Source organism: Cydia pomonella, chromosome 12 (assembly GCF_033807575.1).
Source record: "Cydia pomonella isolate Wapato2018A chromosome 12, ilCydPomo1, whole genome shotgun sequence".
In the NCBI taxonomy this organism is placed as follows: Eukaryota; Metazoa; Arthropoda; class Insecta; order Lepidoptera; family Tortricidae; genus Cydia; species Cydia pomonella.
The window spans coordinates 16,077,418-16,101,303 of NC_084714.1; the positions used below are offsets into that span (position 1 = coordinate 16,077,418).

Consider the following 23,886-nt stretch of genomic DNA (forward strand, 5'->3'; position numbering starts at 1 on the left):
CACGAGCACGTCGATAAACATTCTAAGCAGTTAAAAGGTTAAAACATAGCTGTGAAACAGCCAAGGAAAATGCATCTACCTACCCTATCGTTTCGTAGTATTTAACTTAACGGTATTTTGGCTATTAATCATCAGAAAAGTTTAAATGAAAATAGTGAGAATATCGTCTTAGTTTGTAAAATATTTAGTACCACTCTAGGGTAACGTATATTTTTACTTCAATCTTACTTTACGACCCTTATGCATTTTTTACAATGGTAACACTGCACCTTTATAAATATATGCCGCAGATATAACAAGCATAACCGTATTGCCATAAATTACTAAATAGACCATTGATGTTTGAGGTAAATGGCTATGGAAGACTTGGGACGCTCTTACGATATATCTTTCTCACTCTTACTTTAACATTCTAAGTGCACGAGGTCATTGGCACCGAGCAAAGATACATTGATTGCGTAAGATGTGTAAAATCTAAGACAATTTCTTGCGTCTAATTTTACAGGTAAACTAGATGGCGCAGTTCAGCGCCATCTGTTTTGGATGTCAAACTAACAAGGAAGGGTACCCAACTGTCCGACTCCGATTTGATTCATTTTGATATATGTTATAGAGTAGTCTAAAATAACGGACACGTATTTTTTTTTAGCTGCCCAAACTCAACCTGTTAGGAGAAAATGGCCTTCAAAGTACTAAAAAGTTTCTAAATCTTCTAACTCCTATAGAAAGTGATGCTCAAGCAACTTGCTAGTTAATGGCTGGTTTGGGTATATGTTTGAAAGCAGCAAAAAATAATGAGCACGTGTTTTGTTATATTTGCTTAAACTCAAGTTTTCCTAAATAAATACCTGTCTTTATGAATGTCGAAAATACGTGTCCGTTATTTTAGACTACTCTATAACATATATCTAAATGAATCAAATCGGAGTCGGACAGTTGGGTACCCTTCCTTGTAATGGGCACGTTTTTTTCTTAGACTAAACCTCTGTATTACAATCAATGCCCTTTGGCACCTAGTAATTTGCTTGAATGCATGAAACAAAAATGTATTTGTAGAACAAAAGAGATTAGGTAATATCTGCGGTTTATATGTCGCTTGCCAAACTTGTAACATTTGGAAGACTTGAGGTTTTTACGTGTTAAGTCTTCGTGTTGTTAATCAATTTAAGTATTCTACTCTTATGTTATCAGTAGGTCATCGTTGACTTGGGTCGGAGAATGCAAGAATTTAAAATACTATATTTACATAACGCCTAACCAGAAATATGCAAGGTTTTTACTTAAAGGTTTATACTGCAATATGTTTCTGGTGTGGCATTATTTGTATTTGATTCCCTAGTATTGTTAAGTAGTTTTTACTCTTTATTTATTTTACACTTACTGCTCAATCTTGTATCCAATTTCTTTCTTGTTATTTTTTTAAGATGCTAGAGTAGTATGTTTATCATGCATACAAGAGGATTTACCTCTTTCACGTTTATATAGCGTGAAAGGGATAAATAGCAGTTTAGCGATAAACTATTATATGCTAGTAACTTCGTTTTTTAGATTTGTTTTGTTTCTTTGCCCACGCTACTATGTGTTATAATTTTAATGTAAATTTTAAATAGTTATGGTCGAATGATATTTGATAGTTAACGGTGATATTGTACCGTTAGACGGCTTTAGATGCAGGAATCAGCAATTTGTAAACAAATTAAATGATTTATTGAAAGCCATTGTCTTCTCATGTACCTACCCCAGTGCACTTGGGTACTTTTCAATTAGTACCGTGAAAAAAAGACGGGAGATGGGATTTGACAGTTAGCGATGCTAGCCTATTATTTGAGTCAGAATGGGTACTATTCGCGCGAGTTAAACACTACTTTCCATTTCGAATACGAGGAAAGTAAAGTACATGTGTATTTTAATTAAAATAGTTAAAATACACATGTAGTTTACTACAAAACATAACAGTATACACGTTTATAGTATTTACTTTAAATCAAATTTTTAAGTAAAAAGATTTTTATTTATGGAATCGCGAATTAAATATCAGAATGGGAATTATACGTTATCGTAATAAATAAATAAAAAACCGTATTAAAGTATCGTAAAAAAGTGAAATACAAAAATTCTTATAGCAGAAACGTATCACTTTTAGCCCGCATGAGAAATGAAAAGAAGAAAATGTTCAACACTCAGAACATCGGACATTGAGTAAGTTGAACACAGATAGAAGGCGTTGCAGTCAAGTGGCTGCTAGTGAAGGATTAGATAACGTGAATTCGAATTCCAGGTTTCTAATTAAATGGATACCTAAAGCGGATCGTTTTATTTGCCAATCAAAAATGGTTCATATCACCAAAGAAGATGTGTCGAAAAAAATTTAAACTTTAAATACGTGTTTTTTTAATATAGTAATATTATATTTTGTCTATTTAAAATTAAATATTCAGAACATTAATTTTATAAGTACCATTTGATTTAGCGGGGATGTCAAGATTAAACTGAGAGCATTTACTATGAAAAAATATATCGCGATTCAGATACCTACAAGAAAATAAAAGTAAAATTGAATTCATAGAAAGTAACGTAGTAGTTATCTCGTAAAATACACACCAGCAATCGTCAAATTCCTCGTGATTCTAGACATCAGAATACTTGGAGTTCGTCTCAACCGTGTTTCAACAGTGGAAAAGCTCCTTAAGGCCTGTAGATGAGATGCGCATCGCGACCGGCGACGTGAGGCGTGAGCGCAGTTCGCCGCAGCCGCCGGCGCGCGCACACGCTTGCGTCGCGTACGCACCCGCGCGACCAATCACGACGCGGTAAATAAACGACTGCAGAAGTTCGCGATAAGCGGCTCCACTCCGCTGTCAGCAGACGATAGTGAGTTTTTGTGCGAGCTTAATTGGGGGTTAGTGCACGTTAATTAAACTGTGACTTCTGAGTTTTTTAAGGATTGCCAGTGCAGAGGACAAATTTTAATAACGTTACTTTATTTAATTTGCTGATCTTGTCTGCAAGAGGTTGCCTACCCGCGTAGTCACGCTGTCATGTGAGTACCTAACTCCTATGAAGTTACCGCCGCGCGTGGCGTTATCTTTAGATCCTCACGTGTGATAATAATTACGGTTACGGAGGCACTAGAGCGGTATTCCACTTTGCCTTTTGACAGTTCATTACATCGTTAGTTGCGACATGGCTGTGATATCGTGAAATTGTCAATGATTATTACAGTTTTCAGCAATAAACTCGTAAATCGTCGTAAATATTCATTAATTATTCTCCAGACTTTAAGCAAGAAAATTTACCTACTCGATATATTTTCCTGAAACTGCAATCTCCCGGGACTTCCTTACTATCTCGCTACGCTTGAGCTAGAGGCTTAAATCAGTGTAATTTAGAATCTAACCCGGCTAAACGCGCAAATTAATAATGTCGTATCCGACAACGACCCTACTCATGATTCCTGAATACACCACAGAAAATTTCCAAAATTGAGAAAATTACCCTGTACTGCAGTTAACTCTGTTCTGTGCATCAGATTAGGTCACCCGGGTGACGGTTAAGAAAACTAATAGTGCATTACGATACAAGTGCGAAAAATAGGAAATTCGTAACGAGTGGCGATAAATTAAAACACGACCGAAGGGAGTGTTTTAAATCGACACGAGTTGCGAATTACCTATTCGCACATGTATCGTACAACGTTTTACAGTACATATGGCCCTTTAAATGTTCGACACAGTAACGTAATATGCTAATTTTCGCACTAGTGCTATAAAGTAGCACCATATGTACTGTAAATTTTTTTACAGTACATATGGTACTTTTCCGCACTAGTGCGTAAATTAGCACATTATATAACTATGTCAAAAATTTAAAGGGTCATATGTACTGTAAAACGGTGTATACATGTGCGAATAGGTAATTCGCAACTCGTGTCGATTTAAAACATTCCCTTCGGTCGTGTTTTAATTTATCGCCACTCGTTACGAATTTCCTATTTTTCGCACTTGTATTGTAAATAACTATTATTTGTACACGGAAATTTCTCACAATGTTTATGGAGGACGACATTTTTCATTTTAATATTTTACTTGTGAATTTTCAAGGAATATCCGAGACCTTTTCATTTTTTTGGAAACTTTCCGCAACTTGCACATCTGTAGAACCTATTAGGTATTTTATACATACCTAGGTCCTGGGCAATGCATATACGGAAGTAGGTAAATGTAATTCATAGCTATCAGCTGCGGACTAAAATTAATATATTATGTAATAAATGTCCATCAAATAGTTAAAATGATGATAATTCATGGTTTATGGTAGGCTTTAAACGTAGGTATCGCTATTCAAATAGTTGACCCTTGTGGGGTCGCCATAAATAAAGTCAAAACCGTATTAAAACTCGTGTTTCTAAGAAAGGTATAAGTATAAGTAGGTAGGTATGAGTTTATATGGGGTAGGTGTGTTTGTTATGGATTCTTAATTTTCATGGAATACCATGGTTACATTTGCATTCTAATAGGCACGTATATTATTTTAATTTAACCGTTGTACTCTAAATGTATGTAAATGTTGTACGTTGTCAATTTATTTCAGCCAACTTTAAGGCTGAACCACTCTGGCGTCCTCATGCCGGGTGTAATGTCAGCTGCAGAGATAACTGACCCCTTTTCCCCTGCATACAAATTTAAAATAAAAATTTACAAGGGGGAGTCAACTATCTCTGCAGCTGACTGTACCTACCTATCGAACTATGTGTTTTGTGGCGTGGTCGTAGTCGCATCTAGTCTTCTACTGTGTATACGCCATTTCCATATTAAAATTGTATAATGGTCTTAACTAAAAAAACACTTAACCCTTTACCGCATATGAAGCCATTTATGGCTGCTATTCTACTATATTCACAGCTATTAAAGTTTAAATTTCAACTAATATTTTTAGTTACATATATCAGTAAGGGGTTAAAGTAAAATATAGGCATTTAATATGATGAAGTACACCCTGTGATAATATATATATATATATATATATATATATATATATATATATATATATATATATATATATATATATATATATATAACATAAGCGTACTTAGCGTACATAATAGATACCTATAGGTACTGGAAACTTCGTAGGTACGATGCCATCATCGTCCGTGATAGCGCCATGTCGTCGGCTACACGATCAATTGATCATAGTTGGTATCAAGATGAAATAGTCGCTGTGCATTTAGGTGTGACACTGACGCGGCACCGCTCGTAACTTGTCGTAAGCCTACACCTGCGTTGTACCGAGTACCTACGAGCTACGTGTATTCTCATAGTTACGCTATGTGCGGGTGAAACGAGAGCAGCCGCGCAGCCTTAAACACTTAAAAAAGCTAGTTTTTGTCTTCTTTTTCCGAGAGGTCGTAAGGTTACTGAAGCCTTTGAGTTCCAGTGGTGACATCAAAGTCATCAAACCTACTTCAATCGTCCGCGTTTGTTTGACCAGCGAAAAGTAGGTAGACAAATTAGAACTTTAATCTGTGTATTATTGCAGGCTGGTAGCTAGTTTAGCTATATACGATGGTAGTGTTAAGAGTTTGGCCTTGGCCTTAGCTAAGTTAAAATAAATCGTATAAAATTTAATTGACTTTTATAATACTTAAGTACTCAGTACTACATATTAATGACATAGTGACAGTTTCGTGCTCTATGATGGTAATATTTGAGGTCGAGGCTAAGAATCCTAGCTTTTTAGTACCTACCTTCAAGCGAAAAGAGCGCTTACACTGGTTTGCCTATCTGAGCTCACCTGTAGTCGGTAAAAGATCTGAATACTTATTTCCCCAGCACTAGCGCTCCCACGCGACACCCGACACCAATACAATACAGACACCGCAAACGTGCTACGCCGCCGCGGCGCGCCGTCCCGAGGTTCATTCACTAACATAGTCTACTAGTGGATGGTTTAGGTCTACGCATAGGTTTAAGGAAAGTTCTTTCATCTTGCACTTAATTTCGCCCAGAGATAGTTTACAAAAAGTATTTAAATAAAAAATACAAATACTTCCTCCGAATTCAATTTAGTAAAGCTTAAGAACAAAATTAAATTTAAAAAAATACAAAATGAAAATCTTAAAATCTACTTACAATTTTTTTAACCTGAATTAAAAATTAACAAACACAAAAACTATTAACGAAATTCGTCCCGCGTCCCTTCAGATGCAAAGGAGCCCAACACGCTCGCCGCGTTGCCACGTTGAATACTTGATATACTATTTAAACGCAAAATACATCTTTCTATTTCAAATACAAATACTTTGCGATAAAAAATAATCTGAATAAAAAAACTTGTCGAAAAACTAAATGCTGGTGATAAAATAACTTTCCTTCTAATAAAGTAGGTTCATACAAATTAACAATTGTACCTATTTTATTAATGTGACACTGATGTTTACTCCCCTTTGTAAAGTATAATTTTTCACAATCCAGCCGCGTATATCTAACCACAATCCCAAAGTAAACAAGTAGTAATAGTAAACAGAGTTGTGATCTAAATTTTGGACTAATTATATTACGTGTTGATCAGTCTATAAAAGTAAAATTAAAAATTTTACAACCCCCCGACACAAAAAATAAAGTCTAAAAACTAACAAATAATATTTTAAACCTATTATAATTATTATCGTCACATATATTATGTAAGTTCAAATATTTTTATTTTCCAACCAAGCGTCCTCGCGTCGGGGGATCGCTAACAAAAGAATTTAATACTCCGAAAAGCCATAAGCTCTCGTCAGCCATAGTTTGAAAGCTGGTTTTTATTTAACCCTCTCTTTTTAGGGTTCCGTAGCCAAATGACAAAAAACGGAACCCTTATAGATTCGTCATTTCCGTCTGTCTGTCCGTTTATGTCACAGCCACTTTTTACCGAAACTATAAGAGCTATACAGTTCAAACTTGGTAAGTAGATGTATTCTATGAACCGCATTAAGATTTTCATACAAAAATAGAAAAAAAAACAATAAATTTTGGGGGTTCCCCATACTTAGAACTGAAACTCAAAAAATCTTTTTTCATCAAACCCATACGTGTGGGGTATCTATGGATAGGTCTTCAAAAATGATATTGAGGTTTCTAATATATTTTTTTTCTAAACTGAATTGTTTGCACGAGAGACACTTCCAAAGTGATAAAATGTGTGTCCCCTCCCTGCAACTTCTAAAATAAGAGAATGATTAACCTAAAAAAAATATATGATCTACATTACCATGCAAACTTCCACCGAAAATTGGTTTCAACGAGATCTAGTAAGTAGTTTTTTTTAATACGTCATAAAATTTAAAAAAATATATATATTCATCAAACCCCGTGTGGGGTATCTATGGATAGGTCTTCAAAAATGATATTGGGGTTACTAAGATCATTGTTTTTCAAAATTGAATAGTTTGCGCGAGAGACACTTCCAAAGTGGTAAAATGTGTCCCCCCCCCCCTGTAACTTCTAAAATAACAGAATGATAAATAAATAAATAATAAATAAATAAATATTATAGGACATTATTACACAAATTGACTAAGTCCCACAGTAAGCTCAATAAGGCTTGTGTTGAGGGTACTTAGACAACGATATATATAATATATAAATATTTATAAATACTTAAATACATAGAAAACACCCATGACTCAGGAACAAATATCCATACTCATCACACGAATAAATGCCCTTACCAGGACTTGAACCCGGGACCATCAGCTTCGTAGGCAGGGTCACTACCCACTAGGCCAAACCGGTCGTCAAAACTAAAAAAAATATATGATATTCCACCGAAAATTGGTTTGAACGAGATCTAGTAAGTAGTTTTTTTAAATACTAATGGTACGGAACCCTTCATGGGCGAGTCCGACTCGCACTTGGCCGCTTTTTCAATCAATCAATTTTTCGTGTTATAGCTCCATCAAGGTGTTGATGATTCTGCCAATGTCGCCCTCTCTTTTTGCGTCGGGGGTTAAAAGCCAGCTTGCAAACTATGGCTAACTTTTTTTTTATTAAAAGCTTGGTATTACATTTTATCAGTCAAAACCATGTCAAAACCTTTGTGACAGACTATACTTGATGCGGCCAATGATGATCCCTCTATGACAGTTCATTTTTGTGTGGAGTAACCGCTAATGTCAAATGTTTTTGGACTTTTTTCTCTACTACCTATAACACATTCTATTATTCAGAAATCTAACAATTAAGGAATTAAAATACCGTAAAAACCTATTTCAAGAATTATTTCTTAAATTAAGTCCATCCAAAAGCGAATTGGAGGAACTGTCATACGGATCATCATTGGCCGCGTCAAGTATAAGTACGTACCTAGGTGCTACTAGAGGCAAAATGTCCCACGACAAAATAATAGCCGGCGACATTTGAAACGAATGTTGCTTAACGTAATTCTAAGAAGGCGCAAGATCAACTGTCTTGGTAGAGATTTTTGCCATCACATCACTCGAACATCTCCAAAAATTATCTGATTTTGCACTCTCGTCTTGATAATAAATACCTTCTGTTCGCGACTGTAGCAACAAACACAAAACAAAAGCGCGCTTATTTTATTCCGTGAGTTATTATGCGTATTTATCCCTGACCTGTGGATGGAGTTGAGGATATCATGGGAGAGTATAAAACATACTCGTATTGTGAATAAACCGGAGGCCTGGGGTGCAAGTGCAAGTATCTTAATTCGCACGTCGCGCCCGTGAGATTAGCTGGCGGCTCTAGTAGGTACTTGCGCAAATCGTCCGCCATAGCGCAGTAATCGTCTCGTGGGAACGGCGGGCGCGTATTAAAATTCATTATATAAATTGTGGAGTAGTCGGCGCGTGCGGCGCGCCGCCCCGGTAATTGCGCGCCCTCAGCCCTGACCCGCGACCTGCCACGCCACGCCGGCCACTCGCACTCTCGAATACCGCGCGCCGCGTCTCTATCACGCATCCATCTCTATGTAGAAATAGCGCGACATATGTATGTTATGGAGTTGTACCCGTAGTACGTTCGTTTGATTACATTAAGGTATCTATCTACCTATACATGATATAGTGCGGCTCCTTAGCTCGATTTAGTATGGAGGTATGGTCCCATCCGGCTGAAAGCACGAAACTTGGCATGCATAATACATAGCTTTTTAGATTTCAATGGGAGTTGAAACATACCGAGAGGTTATTATTTATATCCCCATTTTTAGTTTTTATACATTTTCATGAAAACTGTGTAAGCTACAATAAAAATGTCTTGGAGAAGTATATTCTTCATAAAATCTCTACAATATTGTCTTTGGAAGTATATTGGTAAGACATAGTTTACCAGATGAACAATAACTTCTCGGCGTGTTTCTACTTCTATTTATTCTTATAAACCAAAAAGCTATATGCATGCCAAGTTTCGTGGTTTCTGCTGGATGGGACCATAGTTGAGGCTAAGGAGCCGTACTAATATTGTATAAACAAATAAGGCCCGGTGATTAAGAAATTAGTGTGGTGCTCTGTGATAATCACAGAAGTGGATTATCAGTACCACACTAATTTCTTGATGATGATGATTTTATCACAGGAGATGGAAAATCAATTGAATGAATAGGTAAGATGCTGCAAACGACACAACAACAACACACGTTCTCTTCAAGTTCTGCTGATTTGTCTGCTGTCACTCACGTATGACAAGTATGCGTATCTTGTTCCAACAGTGTAGGCGTATTTTATGACGAACCTGTCGTTAGGTAGATACTTAATCCGTTAGCCTTTCTAAAAGTTAAAGTAGGTAAATACTTTAAGGTCCTTACGATAAAAAAAAATTGTTGCTTACGTTGTAACTTGCGCTCAATACATTTTGATACTCAGGACTCTAAGTAACGCGTTGTTGACAATGTTGATATTTCATATGAATGAATTATAATTATATGTATCATTTGTACCATTACGGATAAATTATATATGCCATTTGTATATTTCGTAGCCACTAGCTTCAAGCATGTCTAGCATACAATACATTTTTTTTCACAATTATTCTAAGTGTTTTTCTTCATTGCTCATTATTACATTTGATCTTATATCTGTGGCCCTAGTGAAAAAGGGTACAAGTCTCTGGCAGTTTAGGTGTATAAGGGCATAAGTGTTACGTGGAACTTACACCCCTTTACACCTGCGCTGCCAGAGACGTGTACCCTTTTTCACTAGGGCCACAGATATAAATATTCAACTTAGAGTAGCATGCGAACAGTTATCCATCATAAAAGCGACTTTCCATCTCATTGTTTTGCCGTAGTAGGTGTCGCTCGTGTGAGAAATGATTAATGAACTTTTATTTTGTTGTTGCTGTTAAGATGACATTACCTACCTGCTACCGAAAACTGCGGAAATACTTTTTTTCATTTCGCTGCAATTATATTTCCATAATTGATGAGTTTAGCTGCAAATCTACCTTTTCTTAAAAAACGACGACAATTTTCTTAACACCATTTTTTTAACCTGATGGCCACCAGGGTGATGTTTTGTGCAATAAATTATATTTTATACATTAAGTTGGGTTAGGTACATATTACATTAGCTTATGGACCCAGGGCGTTTCCATAATTAAGTATAACATCATTCCTTGAGAGACGGTGTCCTACGAAACTGACTCCCTGCAGCGTCAAATGAAATGAGTTATTTACGAGAAACTTTACGAAAGATAAAATTATCAATTGACATTCAACGATCGGTGCAAAATGAATAATTAAGTAGATATTTATTATTTAATTACCGGAAACCTAAGCTCCGTGTCGCCGTGAAAAAGTATATAGATCGCGAGTTCATTTCATTGATCAACATGGTGTTAGTTGGGCAGGCAGCGTCCAGCGCCCTGGATTTAGAGATAGTTAGCCAATTGATTAGAGCCCTGAACCATCGGCTTTGCAGACTACCTTACTTACCAACTAGATATACGGGTCACCAAATTTTTATTATTTAGCCAGCAGCGGCAGAGGTGCAGTCCTCGGGCACTTGTGACTCGTGAAACTGCATCATTTGTATTCCGCAGCGACGAAAACAAAATCGGACGTCAGCGTCCGTTAAAGATAATCCGGTTTCAGGCCGTCGTCTCTAGCGTACGCGGGGCGTGTGATGTGATAAACTCACATTTCATCATGCAATTGTACTCCCAAATGCGGACCCAGCGCGCCATCCGCGGGCGCTTCTGCGAATTGTCTCCGTCGTGCATTCCCATTGATTTGGCGAGTGGACTTCTCAAGAAAACCATTGCGAAGTGACCTCAAGATCAGTTTTAATCATTAAGTGCCCTTATACTAGTTTGACTCACTTGTGCTGGGCAAGCGATTGCAATCACACCCCAGCTCTGGTTGTCGCAAATGATTAGGGAGCTTGTACACTGATAATCGTCAGCCATTCCTAGCTAGTTTTTGTTTTAAGAGAAAATGACGTGCGTTGTCTATATAAAGCCAAATCATATCCATTATCATAAATTATGTGTCAAATTAGTAGCAAAATGAAAGTAAACTTTGCAGTCCTGTAAATCAAGCACGTCTTTAAGAGAGTTAGAAACGGGCGCCCCTGCAGCCCGTTAAAACAAGACGCAGTAACGCTACATAAAAGCCTGCACGGTTAGTGCATTATTGCAGTCGATGTGGGGCATGCATTCCTTGTTTTTGCGCGTGAAGCGGTCAAGCAGCTCGTCTAGCTGTCGTGGTACTGTTGCGCTCTTATCAGTCTTATCACGCCGCGCTGTCTGCCGCTTAATTGATCGCTTGTCGCGAGGCGCGCGACTAACGAACCGGCCGCACCCACATGACTGCTACAGTGTTGAGTGCATTAGCACACATGAATGCCTTCTTAAACACCCTTTCCTGGTGTTTGGGTGGACCTTACTACATTTGTTGCTGATAGGGCAATCGACAAAGCAGTTTGTAGTGAAGAGCGGCTTGTGTGAACTGAATGGCCGGAGAGGCTGCTACATCTCAGTAAGATGTAGAAGCTCTTTGTGCAATGTGATTGTCTTGAGTTTGTGTCCACCCTAAAAACGCAGCAATGTCGTAGTCCGCGCCGGGCCGCGCAAAAACCATGTCGCGCTCCAATCCGCCCGCGCCCGCGCGTCGCAACCCCAAATATTCTTCGAGACGTGTCCACTCATTGGAAAATCGCGACTTGTTTATTGGCCACGACGAAAGCAGTTGGATAACAGACAATCCATCAAACGGCATATCAATAACAGAAAGTCTATAACCGTTTAATCAGCATGGTTCATTTTTGTCAACTGTTCATTGTGAAAGCTTTTTCGCACGAGGTTTACAAATCAGCGTTTTTCCAACAATTGTTTGCGATAAAACGTTGTACCTAAATAATCACGCGCCCCATTATTTTTGTCATGAGTACCGAAAAATATCTATGTTTTCTTTAGTAACACTTTTTGTTTCCTCGTTGCCGTCTCGCTATGCCTTCTTCACTCTGGTAAAAAACTCCTGCTATAAATGACAGTTAAGTTTAAATTATGCTGGATCGTGATCTCATCTTCATGATCACATGTGAATGACAAGAATCAAGACGACCGAATCATTCACGTAGCTAATAACAGCATTCTCCAATGTTTCCCACGCATGTAGCTCTCGCTTTCAGCGGTGCACAATGCCTATGTTTTTGAGTCGAGCTAACACTTTTCATAGGTAGGGCTGCCATAATTATTCGGAACTGATACAGGACAATGGGGTAAATGGGGTATGAATACTATGAATGGCGTTACGGGGGGTGCAAATACATAAATAGCTTGGCTCTGTTAATGTCCCTTTCTTTACTTACATAGGTAAATAAACTATTCACACAGAGATAATTGTGACCGTTTCTCTAGGCATTCTCAGTGCGTGATCGATATACGGGACAGAACCGGGACAGTTTCAAATACGGGACGCGACCCTTCATTACGGTGACAGTCCCGTATATACGGGACGTATGGCAACCCTATTCATAGGTGGTTTTGTAATCGACTGTAAGCTCTTGCTTGGGAATTTAGCTCTTAGACTATGTGGATGTAATGATTATGTTGTGGTTCGTCTTTAGTGTATTGGTTGGTAAGCTCTGAATTTTCACCTAACACTCACTTCACTCGCGTTTCGCCGCGTCACGGTGTCTAACGATGTTCGTGTGCTAGTAACAATTAAGGGCATACTGGAGGAGTGACCAGCATCCATGGATCTTATCACAATGACATAAAGTCTACTTATGGCGAAGCGTGTCTTTGTTAGTACGGCGTCACATTAGAGCCAACTGTTGTACCTGTGAGCTTGTCGAAGCCTCGTTAATATCAATCAGTCAAGAATTACGATCCGATTTAATAAAACGTTTATTGCTTAGCACCTTGTTAGAAGCTTTAATGGTCGAATTTGCTAACGCACCGCTTTAACGGGCTCCTTGGGATTCATTGGCCTTGCAAATTTTACAAGTAGCCTACAAATATCTGAACACGCCTCTATTGTCAAGGCGCTAGAGTGCGTGTTCAGATAGTTTTGAGCACCTCGACCACTTACATATATCTGATATAAGTATATATATATATTATATAATATATGTGTATCTACAGAACAGATAACTTTGTATTAAATTTAAGTAAAAGTACGAGGTACTTAGACGACTAACCTACCTACCAAGGTAAGGAGATTAACTATACATTTTTACAACATACAATTATAAAACTTTTAAATAACAACGTAAGAAATAAACAAACATGCTGACTGGAGATGGAGACCAATAGTGTCTCCATCTCCAGTCAGTATGGTAGAGGCACCGCTAGCATTTTGAAGGGCGTTGGATGAGTTGGATCCCTGTGTCGAGCCAGCGGGGTGTACGGGGCAGCAGCGTATTTACTGCGCGACTCGTAATTATACTATCCTTTATGACTCGTATAGCTAAGCTAACTACTTACCCAATAAATATTTAATTACCCAATTATCCAAACGGGAGGTGCCAATTAACGGCCTATGGGTTATCTTAGACTCTGTGGATTTATGATTTGTAAGCTTCAACGCGATATCGAGACACCACCATTACTTACCCATATAGAGCTAAATGGTCTACACTTAGTTATCAACTTTTTTATGAACGAATGTTAGTTAGCCGTCAGTTTTATCTGGGGGTAACTCAGTTGGTTTTAGAGAAGTGGCCAAGGTTTCAGAGCCGCGAGTTCTAATCTCATCCTATTAGGCACATGCTTGATGAAGGCAAGGTTCATTTTTCTAATTTTCAAAAACTAGTAATTTCATGAGTAGAATAATAATGTGTTTTTTTTATATATTTAGAGTGGGGCTAAAGCTGGGCGGGGCTGTCTTGGCGCCATGCCGGCATGCTGCTGCCCGACCAGACGTACGAAGGCGCGGCGCGGGCCCTGGAGTCCGGCGCGCCCGCGGCGCCCGCGCGCCTGCCGGCGCTGCTGCGCGCGCACCGCGTGCGCCCAGACTTCTTCTGCGCCAACCGCCCGCGCCGCCCGGGACATGCACGCAAGTAAGATTACTCTACCGTCTTAAGAGTGGTACGATGCGGCAATTGCTAATATTATAATGAGCTTCCCAGCGTAATTCCATTAAAATTACATTTTATTTATTTAATGAAAAATGTAATGGATGTGTACGTAGCTATTTCGAATATATCCGGAAAAATGGGCTAATTGAGTGGTAAAAATTGGTGAAACATAGGGGAAGCCTTTATCCAGCGGAACATGACATAAACTGGTAAAAAAAGAACAACCGTAATATTAAGTTTTTGTTGCAGAGCGGTGACGGAGGGTGCAGGCGGTGAGCGGCGGCGGCGCGTGCGCCTTTCTGCGACACAAAACGGTGAGTACCTATATTTAATTTAAGTATAGCCGCATACCGACTAATGGTTATAATAACCTTTCAAACTCCTTGATGTAGGAAGAAGGAGTTCAAGGCTATAAGAGAGTGCCTTAAAAAAATGTGATCTCCTCGCTGCTTTTCTCGCTAACTGAGCTTTCAATAGCTGCAAGGCAGTCTTAACTTCTGTCTTTTATATTCATATCAAGAGTAACACCTGCTCGTCAGAGCCACATAGGACAGGACAACTTTGTCGAAGTGTCTCCTATGCTGACTTATAGTAACGGCTTACCCGTTCGGCTACTCAGTCAACAAACTCACAAATCAGCGGCCGCTGGCGTGCTTTTCCTAATCACCCATTGAACGTGTCAGCTGTCCCGTCCACTATACACTAATCGACGAAGCACTCGATTTTAACAATATAATTGTCGACCCAGTAACTGATTAGTCGCAACGTTATAAATGTTATAATATAAGTTCTACCAATGGTGAACAAAGCTTTTTTGTTCTGTTAAGAGGCTGTCAATACCTAAAGCGCGCACACTGTCTATTTCTATCGGAGTAAATGAGATAGCACTGTCGCATGTTACTGGGCCTGGGCAAGGGAATAATAAGAAAAATATTTAAATAAAAAAAGTGGATTATTAGTGTAATATTTTACTCAACCACGGTTTAGATATAAATGTTTTTAAATTGTGATTTTAATTGCAGACCCATAAGTCAAAACAATAAAGACATAGAACCGTTTAATTGTGATTTTAAGACCAATCTTTGCAATTATTTTCTATCAAGCCGATTTCGTTCAATCATGTATCGAGTACAACCACGGTCTTTGAAATATAATTAATATGAACATATATTTTTCTTACTTGACTAAAACAAATAGTCTTTCTTAAAAAACTGTTTAAGTAACATCAATTTCAAGGACATTGGGTGTTGACAGCCTCTTAAATTGTGTGCGTTATATTTATATACAAGGACACAAAATACCGATCCACCAATGTGGCACTCCAGGAAGTGACAGAAGGTGACGTATAGAGAAGGGATGTCACGGTCAAACTATCAAATTGTTCCATTCGACTTGACCTTCTGAGAACTAGGTGTCAAATATTGCTTGATCTAATTCTCCGTCAATTTGGCAATGATCAAAACTTTATTGTTATCTAAAATTAATCGGGGTCTATGTAATACGCATGACGCTAGTTTTAAGACGGTTATGGTCTTTTAAAACTTATGGATAGATTGGGCTTGACTTTGCTATCACTATAGTGGCTATAGTGGTAGATGCTCATACGTCACGGTTGGTTTCTCATATCAAGTTTGGCTTCTCAATGTGTAAGAAAGTAGAGTTGAACCTGTATAACATTTGCCATGACAAAGTGTGACAATTTCATCGTTAATGTCAAATTTCTATAAAAATAAGACGTTTCTAATGACACTTTCTCAACTTTCATCTATTGAAGTCCGTGCATAACATTTATTGAACTATATCTTATGTTTACCATTATTAATCAAAGATAGAAAAAGATTTACCACAATTATGGATTAGGGGTGAAAATTCGCTATAAAATAGCTTGCAACCCCCAAAAATTCTATGCATTTGACATTTTGGAAGACCTTCGTCTACACTAGCGCCCCTAGCGGTGAAATTAACCCGATAACCCTCCATAAAGTTGGCATTGGTTATGTTAGTAATTTAATCTAATTTATACTCGTACTGTATCTATGGAAATCTTCCCTGTTGATCGAGGTATTTGTGTAATCCCGTATAGGAACAAAAAGTAGGCGCAGCGCAGCGCGATCGCGTCGATCAGTATCAATCAGGAATTATGTCGTTTCCGTTAACTTTTTGTATCGTATCGTGCCGTAGGTGTCGTAAGCTGTGGCCATTTTGAACGGATTACACACTTAACGGGCAGCGTAAAACAAGACTAATTTTATTAGCCAATTATTGTACTTATTTTGCCTTGGAGCCTTTTGAATGCTTCCTGTGGCCGTAGTCTAATCTGGACTTAAGAAAAAGCTCTAATGTTTAACTTTTATGAAATGCAAGTCGAGTCATTTGACTTTGGCTCCAAGAAATATTACCCTGCTGCCAGTAATACGGGAAAACTTGCAAGGTTTAAACCAAAACAATGTCTGCTAAAGTAGCTATAGACTGTGTAAATTAGCTTCTAAATTTGCGCAATGTGTTAAAATGCTAATTTCTGTGGTATAAGGTGCCAAAAGCAGTGAGACATTATTCCATAGGAAGGTATTATGAGCGTGTTAATGTATTGTATAAGTAAATCCTAAAATGTATGATGTCTAACTTAATTGAATTGAATGTGTACAAACATTTTACACGATAGCTGTTCCATATAAAAATGAACTGTCACAGTGATCATAATTCGACGCATCAGGGTGCATAGCCAACGTGCCAAATCATTTACGCTCGATAGCAAACGAAACGCAACTGTCACCGTCCCACAAATATGGAAGAGTGATAGAGAGAGATGACTACCCTGCGCTACGGAGCGTTGGCCAATCACTCAGGTATAGCAGGAGATAGACTACTTACCTGTTTTTTTCTCACTGTATTAATTAGAGACGGAAGGGTTGACTATCTCGCGCCTATTTATGTTGGTTCGGCAACACTAGTTCAGTTCAGTTCAAATATACTTTATTCATGTAGGCCTACCAATAAGCACTTATGAATAGTAAGACAGTATTACATATTATTATCTTAAGCTAATTATCAGAGCAATTTATTGATGTAAATATTATTCCAATATGAACATATACTAATATGAACATAATTCATAGTTCAAATTTAATACTAAGAATTTCACAAAATATCGTCAAACAAAAAAAAAACAATTGTATAAAAAATACTAGTCTAGAATGTTTCTAGAATACATTCTAAATGTCATCCAAATAAAATAAAAACTAAAACAACAAATGAAGTACATATATTGAAATATCCATTTCATCATCATTATTCAAATATAGGAAATAATTAATCATTTCGAATCACAATTAATCCCACGTTGTTTTATCATTCATGTAGTCTTGTGTGGTATAATAAGCTTTAGAGATAAGTTTACGCTTTACATGATTTTTAAATCAGTAATATGGTTTGGAAGTTTATTATAAAATCTTACACAATAACCCATTACCCATGAATGATTTTTTGATTTTATGGATTAAAAACTATTGTCAGACTCAGAATATGAGAGATTAGTCTTACTAGCCTACAAATTTGAGAAATTATACCTATCGTTTACTTTTGAAACATCCGATTTCAGTTCCTATAAATAATCCGACTTATTCAAAATATTTGATGCCTTGAAATTAAAAATCGAACAATAAATTAGGACGTTCTGAGGTAAAAATACCCACCTAGTTTAGGACATCTTTCCCTGACGCCGTTTAAAAGATGGAGAGCAATACGCCTCCTGAATTCAAAGACGTTGTTAACGCTATGAGAAGAAATTATAGTGGCAATATGGTTTGGAAGTTTATTATAAAATCTTACACAATAACCCATTACCCATGAATGATTTTTTGATTTTATGGATTAAAAACTATTGTCAGACTCAGAATATGAGAGATTAGTCTTACTAGCCTACAAATTTGAGAAATTATACCTATCGTTTACTTTTGAAACATCCGATTTCAGTTCCTACAAATAATCCGACTTATTCAAAATATTTGATGCCTTGAAATTAAAAATCGAACAATAAATTAGGACGTTCTGAGGTAAAAATACCCACCTAGTTTAGGACATCTTTCCCTGACGCCGTTTAAAAGATGGAGAGCAATACGCCTCCTGAATTCAAAGACGTTGTTAACGCTATGAGAAGAAATTATAGTGGCAGCTTGACAAGAGAGTTATCGCCGCCATCGCTTACGAGTGCAGCGATCAAAGGAGCAGCGGGCCTAAAATGGTTGAACTCTTCACACCCAGCTGTAAAAATTCTTGCCTAGCTATGATGACAAGAGAGAAGAAAAAATGCATCGAAAAGAAGGAAAAGAAAAAATGCACCAGGATGACAGATGCTACGAAAAGTCACGTGACTATTTTCATACTTAAAATACATATTTAATTTTCGATTGGCGTTTTCTTCCTATTCTATCCTCCTGAGACCCAGAAGCAATTGTTTTGTTTTTGAATTTGGAACCCTTATTAGTATTAGTTACATAATAAAAGTTCAAAATAGACTTTGGAATATGTACAAAAGTTTGTACTCAGGGTCTTAGGAGGTGGTGTTTTCTAAAAGGGTGTTGTAATTCGTATCAACTGTAATTTCTGAATTGGAAGATTATTTTTTTATGTCAACTTATCTTTTACAGGCCATCATATCATATCAGTAAATATTGACTACGAATAATTGTGCGTGAACTACGAGTATACAAGCGATGATTGCGCTCGACATGACAAAGGTGCTATGTATATCTTCTTCTTTCTTTATCCTGCCCTTTTCCCAACTTCATTTGGGGTCGGGCCTCCTTGTGCGTCTGCGCCAGGACAATCTGTCCCGTGTTGTCAGTGGTCAGTCGACACAACGTTAGCGCCACCTAAATTACGTGCAGAGACATCTATCGGCAAATGTAATTTTTTTATCAATACTCTTACTTACCTAACGATGCTTTAAGGTTACTCCTTCCAGCTCTTAATAAGAGTTACTTGAAGACGTCTTAGATATTGAAGGCTCATTACAGAGCCGAGGACTACCAGACGACAAGCATGCGTGATGCGTGGTCCTGATCAGAAACTGTAACTAAAATCGAGACTATAGTGGGTGACACAGTTACAAGCTCTCTGCTAGAGTGTGAAGATACTAGCTAGGTAGTTTATGTATTTCTTTACTTGTAGATTTGGATGCAGGGCTTGAAGATTTTAATGTATCCTGCTCGATTCGCGCTCGCTAAGTATTCGAAATACACGGTAAGGAAGACGAAGTTATCTAGTACATTGTAGCCCGGGTGTCGTGAGCGGCCGGCGGTGCGCGACGCTATCGCGCGCTTAATTGGCGTTATCGCCGACACCCGCCGACGCCGCATTCAATTGCGCGAGAAATGCACCAATATTTATTGTCAGCAGGCAGACCCTGAACTTCCATTTGCTGCGCGAGCGACTCGAGATATTAGGCTAGTGTTTCTGCCCGCGATTTTGTCTGTGTGGACTGATGATGATTGATATAAACTACCCTATATCCTCATACCTCAAACTATCGTTATACCAATAATCGTGAAGAGGAACAGACAGACAGACACAATTACTTTCACATTTATAAATAGTATTACTTACCTACTTACTAGGGGTTTTCCACAAACTGAAAGCCATTTTTTTTTGCGTCAAGTACGGGGTAGCGCTACTCTGTTTATCACCCAAGCGACCTTTGCTACGTACCTACACGAAACCTAAGAAAGTTTTTCAGTTGCTGACTGCTTCATGAAGAGTGCATGGAGATTGGAGACCTAGGTAACTTATTCCTCTATCTCTCTATCTTGGCTACTTCTACCTGCTTACAATTACGATCCAGAAGAATGTGTTTTGTTGTCCCCTCTGTTTCAGTTTCTTTGCATATGGGGCTATCTGATTTACCTAAAGTTTTACCCATGTTATGATGAGAGATGAGATGAGAAGTTTGTTGAAGATCCATAACAACTATACGTAGTCGGAGAGCGGGCTTCCTTTCCACGGAGGCCTGACTGAGATGGAGATGAGGACATGAGAGGACACGTGCGGAATCAACCAATAGCATTGGTTGTAATCCAGCGACGCTATTGGTTCATTCCCGCACGTCTCTTCTCCAATGGAGCGAATGTAATCCAGCGGAGCGGAGAAGACAACTAATGCTGTTGGTCGATTCCCGCACGTCTATTCTCAACTCCGCTTTACACTGGCTTGCGCGAGCTCTCGACTCGCCGCGGTACTAGTATGTGAGAATGACACCCAAGTCTTGTTGTAAGGCGTGCGGCTGACGCCATTATCGACTGCTGGGCGTTGTTACGATCGCGGGGAATCTATTTTGCTTCTATTGCTTTGTGTTTCCTTCAGATGCCTGCTGCTTAGGAAAGGATAAATAGCCACGGAAAAGAACCGATTCTTTGGCAGTTGTTTCAGCGAATTGGGCCGATTTGTTAAAGCAGTGTTTTATTCGATTGTAGATTGTATTGATTTTCAAGAGTTTTTGTATTGTAAAACAAATTATATATTATATGGAGATGATAGCTGTCACTGTACTCAAGCTATATAAATAGTTATTTATTTGTTTTGTGCGTTGTGAGGGTATCAAAGCACGAGGGTTGAACAAACTTTGCCTCCGAGTGAAACACAATTTTTTTCACCACACCCACGCGAGGTAAATATACTAACCATACCAAAAAAATCTAACCAAACATTATCATTCAAAATCATCATTTAAAAGTCAATTCTACCAGCTAACATAAGGAAACCACTCAAAATTGGCATCTGATTACGTTGTTCCACACGTGGATAAAATGCAAGTTTCTCATTATATTAGCGTTTGAACAATCAAGAGGGCCTTTATTTACCAGTTGGTGTGGTGAAAAAAAATACTTACTTTTAATAATTGAGTAAAATATAACTTAACTGAAATGATTGTCTATATCTATAAATTATGTGTCAATTAAATTATGTGACATTTTTAATAATAGCGACTATATTTAGCTGCTGAGAATAGAATTATGTCGCAACATAGATTGATTATCCTTAACTAAGCTAGGTACATACAAGCAAAAATATAAACATACATGCAAAGATTACCCTTTCTTTTACATCAGTCGGTCAAAAGAGCTCAATACTTTTGCAGTCAGAATAAATCAGTAGGTAATTTTCTTTACGTTCTCAGTCATAGAGTGCATTCAATTCTCTAGCACATCGAATTGGCCCGACGTCGTCCGATCTCCTACAAAATGCAAATTTTATTTTCTCTCACACTGACGCTATTTAGGCCGCTAATTTGGATTCCTGTCAAATGACTTAATTTATCTAGGGCCAGTTGCACCATCGAGGGTTAGCCACTAACTGGGAATTAACCGTTAACACCAAGGTAAATTAGTACATAAACCAGTACGGTTACTCCGGGTTTAACCGGTTAACCCGAGTTAGTGGCTAACCCTGGATAGCGCAAGTGGACCCTAAAAAATTTGTAATATACCACAATAAAATTGTCGCTTGGCACAAGTTTATTCTAACACCTGACGGCATAAGAAGCATAATGTACCTCCCCAAGAGATTATTTTCATTTGACGTCGTGACTTTCTTAATTTACCTGAGCGCGGCATCCACTAACGGAATACTTCGTCGAAGGATTAAAAATGCCAGATGAAGATATCCATGTATCGGATATATGAGACTGAAATCTGCATTTCCATAAATGACTAAACGCTGAGCTGAAGCTGATATCTTTCGGGCCGGGGTGCTGTGACCCCAGAACATTGTACATTGCGGTCGATTAGCGCGCCCGTTAACGACGCGGCGGCACGCACGCGCGGCGCACGCACCGGCGCCGGCGCCGACTAGTTTTCCCCCAATCCGCGGGCTTATCGCACAGCTTCTGATCTTGCACAGGTGTCGGAAAACTTTCAAAGAACATAGTTAGGAAGCCATCTTAGTACTGTTTTTTTTTGTAGACTATGCAAGTTATAAAGGTAAATAAAATTTGGACAGTAGGTAGATAGTTAAAGTTCACTGTTAAGAGGACTAGAGGGTGTTTTTGCACCTACACCAACCGATTATGACGCATTTATTCCCTTGTATTAATGTTGGTTAATGACGGTGATAGCATAATACCAATAAATTAGAAAACTGGGAAAAAAAGTTAACAAAGTAACGATAAATAAAAAGTGAATCTACAAAGTAAGTGTTTGGCAAGGATCGAGTACTCGATGGCGGTGGGTAAGTGATATTGTTCATTTGTGTTTCTAATTACGAGATACAATGTTGGGTTAGAAGCAAGAAAATAAAGATTATTGCCAGCAAAAAGCAGTGACGTACGGGACAACAAGAACTTTCGTGCAGAACTTCAAATGGACTCTATTGAAAAGTTAAATGGCGCGTGCGTTGCATATGCAACGCACGGCAGGCTCCCCCGGCCGCACCTTCGGCGGCAAGCGCCCAGTTTTTACATTGGGTACAAGTACACAACACTGTAACCTTATTTTATTCGTTCCTCAATTCCAGGTGAGTCAGACGCCCAAGTAAACCAGTAGGCATAATTGTGCTCTTCGATTGATCGATCAGGCGCACAGTTATGGTAGTTCATATTAGGTTTCAACTCATCTCTTTCGCCCGAGAGAATGTACGGCCTGTAGTCGAAATCAGCCGGACCGGGCAAATCTTTTCAGGCTCACAGCCTGATTGATGGTCCTATGAAACGCGGATCGGTCCGCGCGATCTTGCCAACTATTACATAAACCCTAGAGGTTTTCAATAGTGGCTTTTTGTGTTAAACGTTGTCTCAAAATTAATAGTGAATAAAAAAACTAAAAAAAAAACGTCAAGGCGCTTTGAGTCTAAATATCAATCCTTGGATTAATATTCCGCGTTCGATTTTCATGCCATCAACTCTGGTAAATTTACCATGGTACATGTTATTGTGTACCATATACATATTTCAATAATTCTTACTGATTTCTTGTAAGCAACTTGACGGGTTGTCATACACGTTATATTCTGAGCCCTGCAAGAGGTCGAGTCCATAATTAATTCATTTAACCCAAATACATTCCGTTTTAATTTATAATTCATGAAAGCAAAAACTATACATACCTTTATTTATTTAATGCATTATTGTTCTCCTAATTGTCTCTGGTAATATCGTTTAATATAGCACAGGTTTTACAGAAATAGAAGACTACATAGATATATTTTCTGCGCAACAATGTTGTTCCTTGCTACGAGGACGATAGCGTGGTGGTAGCGGCCTCTGATTGGCTAATTATTATCGGTAATCTAGTGTTCAACACTAACTCAAACACACCTGTCCATGTTAGAGTTGTAAGTCCAAATAGTGAAATCTGAGAACTTAAGGTTTGAAA

At 38.2% G+C, this 23,886-nt stretch overlaps 1 protein-coding gene across 1 annotated transcript in view; it reads left to right on the plus strand.

Annotated features, from left to right (window-relative positions):
• Nucleotides 1-2,729: 2,729 nt before the first annotated feature.
• Nucleotides 2,730-23,886, plus strand: part of LOC133523722 (unconventional myosin-IXa) — a 54,690-nt gene continuing 33,533 nt past the window's right edge. Inside the window, exons 1-3 of the mRNA XM_061859409.1 lie at nucleotides 2,730-3,040; nucleotides 14,305-14,506; nucleotides 14,774-14,838. Coding sequence (XP_061715393.1) covers nucleotides 14,349-14,506; nucleotides 14,774-14,838 — 223 coding nt within the window. The 5' untranslated portion in view covers nucleotides 2,730-3,040; nucleotides 14,305-14,348. The remainder of the gene's footprint in view (nucleotides 3,041-14,304; nucleotides 14,507-14,773; nucleotides 14,839-23,886) is intronic.